General features: G+C 35.0%; 1 protein-coding gene across 4 annotated transcripts; it reads right to left on the reverse strand.

Moving 5' to 3' along the window:
- Positions 1-2,823: 2,823 nt before the first annotated feature.
- LOC127948592 (activating transcription factor 7-interacting protein 2) lies at positions 2,824-8,464 on the reverse strand. Of its 4 annotated transcripts, none has more exons than XM_052545117.1 (12): positions 8,022-8,464; positions 7,295-7,386; positions 6,543-6,674; positions 6,241-6,327; positions 6,013-6,092; positions 4,358-4,410; positions 4,208-4,266; positions 3,959-4,001; positions 3,817-3,863; positions 3,661-3,724; positions 3,502-3,560; positions 2,824-3,414 (listed from the first exon to the last, which is right to left on the reverse strand). In XM_052545117.1, the coding sequence occupies exons 2-12, from the start codon at positions 7,382-7,384 to the stop codon at positions 3,013-3,015; spliced, it is 1,116 nt and encodes a 371-aa protein (XP_052401077.1). In that variant the 5' UTR covers positions 7,385-7,386; positions 8,022-8,464; the 3' UTR covers positions 2,824-3,012. The 4 variants fall into 4 exon arrangements, with proteins under 4 accessions (XP_052401077.1, XP_052401088.1, XP_052401066.1 ...); XM_052545128.1 differs by lacking the exon at positions 8,022-8,464 and adding an exon at positions 7,667-7,898 and having other exon boundaries at positions 3,817-3,860; XM_052545106.1 differs by lacking the exon at positions 8,022-8,464 and adding an exon at positions 7,667-7,898.
- Between the last annotated feature and the right edge of the window lie 446 nt (positions 8,465-8,910).

An 8,910-nucleotide genomic window follows, 5' to 3' on the forward strand; every position in this document is an offset into this window, starting at 1 on the left:
CAACCTGGAGTAAAGAGCCTTGCTGAAGGACACACCGGTGGTGAAGAACCAGCATCCTTCTGCTGACCAGTTCAGTGGTTTAGCCTCTACACCACATAATTAATGAAGCAAAACATTTGCATGAAATTTAGCAAGAAATGTAAAACTGACATCAAGAGATGTAAAACACTTTACTTTACTCTTTTTAATTGTTTTACAGGTCGTCCAACGAGATTGTCCTGCATCCTTTGCTGTATTTGTCCATTGTGTATTCATAGCGGTGGCATTTTTCTTGTTTTACAAACATTATATATAAAATGTATTAACTATTTGTCAGCATTTATCATTATTATTGTAGGAGTTGGATGGGCTAGCAATGCACTTTTGGGGAAATCTTATTTTAAGTAGTAATTCTTGCATTTTTGAGTATAATATAAACAGTCTTTTCCAAAGGAAAAAATCTTCAAGCAGCTGATCGATGTCTTTTTTTGTGCAGACATTGCAAACACTGAGGAAAACCATACTATATGGTTGTGGAGTCCCTCTTATCTTATTACTGCAGAATTTATAAATACATACAAGCTCAGGGAAAGATGGTTATCTTTAACAACGAGCAACCATAATAGGAAACAGAAAAAAGGCAACACTGCATAATCGTAATATTCATATAACCATAATGAATCGAAAAATTACATTTGTTGTTTTTGTTATTGATAAGCTGAGGGGTGAAACAAAGGGATTTAAATTCAACAAGAAAAACAGGGAATAAGCCAGTTTTGCTTGTATATAAAAAATGTTTGCCCATAAAAAAGAAATTAACAACATATTAAAAATACAACAATATTGGGGTTTTCATAATAAAATAGAATATCTTTAAGGATAAAACTGTGGGTCATATTAGTAGAGTTAAAATGTAACAATTTTAACCAACCCTAAATATTAATAACACTACAATGGCGGATGAAGTTTGCATTCATACTGAACGAGATTTGGCTTTGGAGTACGTATACTCTTTTAGCACTCGATAATTAGGTACTTAAGTTAGGTAATTAAGTACCTGCTCATTGAGTATGCGATATCGAACTCAGCCATAGTCTTGACCTGTCATATGTCAAAAGATTAAAGGAAATTTTGTTTTTCAGGTCATGACTCCTTTAATAGTTGCGATTTTTTTTTTTTTTTTTTTTTTTGCGATTGACCGCATTATAATGTCATCACCTTTTAAGGCAGAGAATAGAACTCAACAGAATTCATAACTTTAACATCTGTAAGTCAGAAGTCGACATTTTTGAGAATGACTGGTATAGTGTTATATTGATTTCTATAGCAGAATGAAGTAGAATCCTCAAATGTGGTCATTACAGAAAACAAATCTTGTCTCAGAAACGGATTTCTGCCATGTACGTTAAACTATAACAATCAGTTTTGTAGCATCTGGACCAGACACACCATTTTTCGTTCGATTTAACAAATCAATTATTCAGTAAATCAACAAATGATCACAGACCCCTCAGCCAATAAACATACTAGATGCAGGATGCCATGGCAACCGCGACACCTCAGCAAGACATGTAAACAGGTAAACATGTCTGACATACTGCTATAGAAATGACAAAAAAAAAACTTTCTTTGAATGAACACACATATACTTCAGGTCATTGTGTATGTCGTTACTGTTTTTGTATATTGTCCTTTTGTCTTGTATACTGTTTTATGCATGCTTGTGATAGAACTACTTGTACATGTAATCCTACCAAGTTTAGTATCTATGAATTCTTCCTCTGACGATCTAAATGAGAGTGTATATTATAAGTTGTTACATAAGCAATACATTAATATTCTAAGAATCTTGAAGATTCTTCTTTTGAACCCCCACTTGAATTCCATTTTCCAAATTGCCATGTTTTCACAAAGGGTTGTAATTTCCTCCCGCTTGGAATTTCAGCCTTTCTCATTGAACAAGCCCATCCTGAGAGGTGTGAACTGTCTCTTTAAAAATACTTTAAAAAGCCCATACACAGTTCCATCTCCTCTCTTGATCTGCTTTCCTTTCTCCTGTTAAGAGTATGTGAGCTAGAAATATCTTGGACCCCTGAGTCTGCCCCAGGCCTCGTGCCTTGACTTTCTATTCACCAAAGATATTAGGATCTCATCTGATGTCTCTTTTTGCTCTTGTCACTTTCCACTAGGAAGAAACTCCCAATCACCATCGAGTCAAGACACCTTTGGAATTCATCACCCCTCAAAACATGATCACGACTCCTACACCACCGAACCTCCAAACCATCAAGATTTTTCATCCAGACGCTCATTCCAGACCAAGGAAATGCACGTTATCATACTTTAAAATAAACGAAACAGAGGTTTAGTATAAGCTATAGACCTCGTTATAAACTGATGGTTTTACTCAGGCGTTAACTGACTCTTTTTTTTAATAGCTCCATTCTTGGGTTTTCCTGATGGTATCATCCATCAAATCTCCAAATGCCCTTTCCCCTGTATGAGTGATTGTATGTTTGTTTGTTAGACTAGTTTGCATTAGTGTGTAGTTAATAAAACTCTTGTGCACAAATTACAACTCGATGACCCTTTACGATTCCGATTTTGCTACATGCTCTAATGCATTAATACTGTATGAAAGTATTGTCTGTGGCCACGACAATGTTTGCTGGATGCACAGATTAGTTGGCAATTTAATTCTGCTACAGTTACTAGTGCCAGCTTATATAAATAATTGTAATTAATCATTTACATACATTTCCCTTTTGAGCTTTATGTACTAAAGATTTCACTGCAGCCTATTATGGATGATGTCTGCTTTGTTAAACAATACAAGACAGCAGCTTCTTTCTTAATGCTGTTGTTTTAGTGAGATTCAAATAAGAAGAATGACTTACATGGCTCTCTGATACTTTTTTGAAACTTGGATTTTCTTCAGTGAAAAAAAAAAAACAGCAGCTTTAACTTTATTTGTACCCAACTCAATATCTTATAAGAAACTGAAACATTAAATATTCCAAATATTTTTCAGAATCACATTTGTCCTGGTGTAACAGTGTGTATTTCACTGTATGGCCCATAACGGGCAAATATATCCTTCCCCACAACGATAAAGCACAGTCGTTTATCTCCTTTACAGTCTGACAACTTGCAGGCCATAGGAAGAGGCATGGCTTTGATCTCTCCAAGGCACTTCCATCCTGAAAAAGTGCCATTTTTTTGTTCATGGGAAACATAAATGAAGTAGCAATCCATCTCTGCAACATGTGGATCTTTCTGATCAACGTTCCACGCGATGCCTAGTTCTTGTGCGGTTCCAATCCGAGCTAGTTTCACCACTGGCTTCTGGGGCAAGTTATAAGAGGCAGCAATAACTGGAAGCTCATTGGGAAATGGAGTGTCTGGGAATGGATGGAGTTTTGAGTGCCAGTCCTCCTATGAATGAAAGGTAGAAACTGAATGTTGTGGATGTTATGATATAAACTTACTGATAATAATAGCACATAGAAAGCATTAGCATACCTCTTCCAACTGTACTGAAGAACTGACACAGTCTTCCTCCATACCACTTGGATTTTCTTCTGTTAATTAACAAAAATGACATTAAAACAAGGCCTAAATAATTGTTTGTGTCTTCAATTAACCATAATTTTAGAAAAAAGACACATGACAAAGACATACCTTTAATGGCTATAGGTGGTGTGCTTGAGGGTTTTGATTGTTCTGGTTTCGAAGGTACCAATATCTGCAAGGCACAAATGTGGAAACTACTATGGAACAGTCTGAAAATGCACAGCTAGAATGAGAGATACACCGAGTGAGAGAATGATGGTGTACCGGATCCGATAGTTGGGTAACCGGGCTCTCTTCATTCAGTCTGTCTGCTGGACCAGAACAAAAACACATCATGCCCACTATACAGTCAGTACAACAGAGCATTATTTATAACCTCATTGGATTTTTATTTAAGATCAGATACCTTGGTCTTCTTCTGTAAGGTCAACAATCTGATTCTTAGACTTCTGAAAATAAAGAAATTAGGAGTTTTTTTTTCCATTTTGATGTGCATAGATAAACAACGGTAATCTATAGTCCCCAGCACAGTCTCAACATGTCATCATGAATCACATGAGCCACATATTACAATACTATAAAAATACAAATCCTCCAAGAACAAAAACAAAAGCCAAGTAATGATTAATGATAAGACATTGAAAGAAACAGTTACCAAACTCTGCCAGAACCCCATCTTTGGTCTTCTCAATGTGGTCATCTCACAATCATTGTCTATTGGTGCAAAAACGATCATTTTAATGGTACAATATAAATGTTTAACATTTTTGAGGTCAGAAATAAACAATTATAATAGCAACAAGACCTGCGGATGACACTGACGCGCTGTTACTGAAACACCCTCCATTGACTGAACTTCTGTAAAAAAAATAAAAAAAATATTAATAATAGAAATATTAAATATATATATATATATATATATATATATATATATATATATATATATATAATAAGTCCTGAAATCTGAATTCTGCACTCAAACAACACATTTATATAGTAATATATAATATTAATAATCAAATAATATTAATAATAATGCACAAATATACATTAATTGTCCATTCACAAATCCCCAATCTTTTCACAACTTGATTGCCCAATGCTCATTTAAAATTAAAAACACTTATTGAATAGGACAGATAAAAGAAATCGTTAGCACAAAAAAAAATAAAAAAATAAAAATTAATAAAAAATACAATTACATCCATTTTTTCATAATGTAGATAACTTTATGATCCCTAAAGTTTTTTTTTTTTCATAAAGATTAAATTTTAATATTGGCTTAATGATATAGGTCATAATTTTAAGGGGTCCTATTATGCCCCTTCTAACAAGAAGTAATACAAATCTCAGGTGTCCCCAGAAGTCAACTTCACATCAACTGTCAAATGTACTCACGGTTAAGCTAAAAACACACAAAGTTCACATAAACATAGTCGCTTACGTCCGTGAACATGAACAGGTTGCATGTGTACCAGTATAATAGATCTGTGAAACAGTGTCTCTTGGTTATGGTGGTGATACACTACTAACGCAAATCAACCATGCCTTGCTCCCTATTATCTTTTGCTGTATGCCTTGGGTGGGAATTTAAAATTAAGGATATTGTGATGTCTAAACAACAACATTACACACACTAAAGGAAGTTTAAAATGTGTAAAAAAACAAAAAACAAAAAAACCTTGATATCCTTTAATATTGCAGCATCTCTAGCAGATCAATCAAACAGAGCTGCATTTGGGCCGATTTGATTAGTACCATATTTATTAACTCTTTGTTATTACTATTACATTTAAATCACTATAAGGCAATTTTCTTGTTTTAAGCATTTTCACATCACAGAAAAATCTGGGGACAGAAAAGCCAAGCACCTCCGGTTTCTGTACATTGCACTGGAGTTCTTACAGTGAATCGTGATTGTGGTGATTCAACAATTAAACAGACGCTAAGAAAACAAATAGCTGTAATCTGTGGTTTGAATGAATATGCTTTGTTGGCCCTGGAACACAAATATTAAGCAGCAATGAATGCTTCTCCAGTGAATCACACTAGTTTATAAGACTGCAACAGCCTCACATATGAAAGTGAAGAAATGCTATTTGGCATACAGCACCTCAGAGAAAGAAAAGAAATGGAAAGGTGCCAAGACTCCAGCCTTGAATCATTACTAACTTTAAAAACAACTCACCGAAAAGAAAAAGGACAACAGGGGACAACTGAGATGATTCCCTTTGACCATTCTAATAGAATATCTTCTGATTAAACAGTAAATGGAATATTTTAGTGACTGTCATTCAATCTGCAGACTTGCTGCTTCTGCATCATTTTCAGGTTGGAAGGCATCAGTCTGCAGCATTAAAGCATGTACGGACCCACACCAAAAGGCCTACAGACTCCATATTTTACTTTATTGGTGCCACTGATATATTATGAATGAAGTTTATTATATGTCCAGAATACCTGGATATATTGTTTATTAGTTCAGCTGGAGAGATGCATTGCTGTGGCTGCATGGGAGAAGGACTTAAAGGAGGAGGAGACTGTTAAAAAGAAAGAAAAGAAAGAAAAAAAAATGAAACAGTGATGAGTTATAATTACAACAATAAAAGTCAGATTCATAAATGTTTTGGTATTATTATTATTTTCAAACTTTTGTTCTACAAATAAATCTAATAATCTAGTTCATACCGGACTGTGAGAAATCCCCAAGGATCTGAACTTTCTAATATATGCAAATATGGCATCTCCCCTTCGTTTTATCTTCATTACATGGGCCTGCAAAAAAAAAAAAAATTAACACCAATTGATAACATGGACAATATGTATTGTGGTTACTGACCATACTGACAGGGCACTACAGTAATATGGATTAGTAAGTGAATTAATACAAACATATATTTCAATGTATTTCAGTATTGAAATCATCAGAGAGAGCTAAAAATGCAAATGAACTTCTGAAGTCCACAGAAATGGGAAAGCTGGTCACTTACTTCCAGTTTCTTGATTCTGACATCGTATTTGGGTTCACCATTCACCTCATTGATTCTCTCCATCAGATTCTTCATCTTGTAGTCTGACTGCTCGACTGCAGACACAACCTTATCTGAAATCATCTTTTCAACCTATGAATAAACAGGTTATGAATAGGGTGAGATCATACGCAGTTCTGGAAACATGCACACAAGTGTACAGCTGGTTTGTATGATCAATATTGAATTTAAAGTCAATGAGTACCATTTTCCTTGTTATAAAGAAAAAAATTAACTGATACAGGCTTGGAACAGCTTGCGGGTGAGTAAATGATGACAGAATATTCTTTTTTGAATGAACTGTTTTGAAGACAGTACAATATTTCAACAACAAAAAAGTAAAAACCTCAAAAAATAGTACAATAACGCAGTTTCAAAAGTAACTATGTAATAATTAGAACAGAATACAGTCAGTAAAATACCTGACCATACTTATATCAAACGACATACTGTAAATAAATAAGCTTTCATTTTATGCACATGATGTACATGCTTTTTACCCTAGATGTCCATGTTTATTTTATATTAGTTGCCTGAAAAAGGGTGATGCACATTTTGTGATGCTGTATTGCATTTTAAATCTTTTTGGTTGGTAATTGTTTTGACAGAATATAATTTAATTCAAAAGAACGTCCAATCATTTGAGAAACGCCTTGTTTCAGAAAGTAAATACACTTTTACAGTAACAGCTCATGAACTGAAAGACAACTTGCCTCGGATCGAGGGAGCTTGTTCGCCTTCTGCCCACTTTCCTGAACCAAGTGTATTGTGCCAGAGTCGTCTTCATATCTGGACCTTTTCATACCTAAGCAGTACAGATGCAAAGCTCATTTCATTTCGAATGATCATTACATTTCATGATGAAAACCAAACAAATTTGAGATGGAATAAAGCATTAGTTCTATTACCACCTTCAATGTAAACATTACATTTTGTACTTTGTTTCAGATAAAACAGAAAACTAGATTCATTCGTAGCCATTGTATTTATCTTTACTAATACAGACAACTGGCTCAAATCATGTCATCGATGACAATCTTGTGCTTTTTATACATAAACACATATACACAATGAATCAGACAAACCCGGAAGTGGCGTTCTTTAACAGTTTTCGGAAACAACAAGCTCTCTTGTGTACAAGAGTTACGACATCTCTAGCCTCACTTATGATAAACGGCGTTTGTTCAGAAACGTAACTACATTCGACGCCATTAATACTTTAAACACTGAAATGTACAATCCATATTGCTTACTAAATCGGTACGTTTTCTATCACCACAAATAACATTAAGTATAACGCGTTTTGAAAACCCACTGACTCTGGGCTTGCCATACAACGCGCGTAACAAATTCCAAACGGAGCCCGCGAATTCTAATGTATGACGTCGTTTGCTCTGCGTCCTCTCAACAAAACGAAAGACATTTTCAAAACCAACCTACCTGCACTGCTTTCCAACTTAAACAGAGTGTCGAACGCGTCCTAGCTACTGATCAGCTTAGTGTGCATGGTCCCTACAGGGGATTTCCTGTTTCTTTAAATAATATAAGTCCCGCTACGAAAGGTAGTGGGTAACATTATCAATGCCCGCATTGTGAATGGAAGGTTCTTTTGAGTCGAATCGTTTTAGTGAATTAGTTGCTATGGTTCACAAATCTGGTCTAAACGATTCGTTCTCGAATGGGATTAATAACGATTCGGTCAGAGCGGTCATCCAATCGTAATTAACTGAAAACCAAAGTGAGTAGATAGTGGGGAACAAAAGGAGTAATCGAGGATTTCCCTGATGGAGCGAGATGGTCCTCACTGCAGAACACAAGATCCTGGGGGGGTGTTTCTTTTACTGTCTATGGTTTGGCCTCCTGGATCTTGTGTTCTGAAGTGAGGGGCTCCCCTGCAAACACAGAATGTTCCCCTAAATGTTTTTGGTTCCCGTTTGGTTATTTTTTGGGAACCAAATAGTACTAACGTTAGGGAAATGTTATTTGTATGTAAAAAAAAATAAAATAAAATTGTAACCATAAAATAACGCTCCCAGAATGTTGCAGGTTGTTTATTTTTAAAATAACCTAAATATAACTTATAGAGAAAGTTCACGTTTGTGTGTGTGTGTGTGTGTGTGTGTGATATATATATAAATTTTTTTTGCAACCATAAAATAACATTCCCAGACCATTGCAGGGTGGTTATTTTTAAATAACTTATACAGAATGTGGCTGTGAAGTGTGGCTAATTCAGTAACGACTCACTTAGGGTGGATTTTGTCCATCTATTAACTAGTAAAGGATTATGTGCTGAAACTGGCCAATAACAAATAGTGACATTCATATT

The sequence above is a fragment of the Carassius gibelio genome, chromosome A3 (genome assembly GCF_023724105.1).
Source record: "Carassius gibelio isolate Cgi1373 ecotype wild population from Czech Republic chromosome A3, carGib1.2-hapl.c, whole genome shotgun sequence".
In the NCBI taxonomy this organism is placed as follows: domain Eukaryota; kingdom Metazoa; phylum Chordata; class Actinopteri; order Cypriniformes; family Cyprinidae; genus Carassius; species Carassius gibelio.

Excerpts from the sequence above, each read along its gene's own strand:
- LOC127948592 (XM_052545096.1), bottom strand. The coding sequence starts at position 7,562 with ATGGCTACGAATGAATCTAGTTTTCTGTTTTATCTGAAACAAAGTACA. Across the intron at positions 6,328-6,542 it reads TCAGAATCAAGAAACTGGAA|GCCCATGTAATGAAGATAAA; the intron begins GTAAGTGACCAG and ends TTTTTTTTGCAG. Across the intron at positions 3,861-3,958 it reads CCTTACAGAAGAAGACCAAG|ACAGACTGAATGAAGAGAGC; the intron begins GTATCTGATCTT and ends CTGGTCCAGCAG.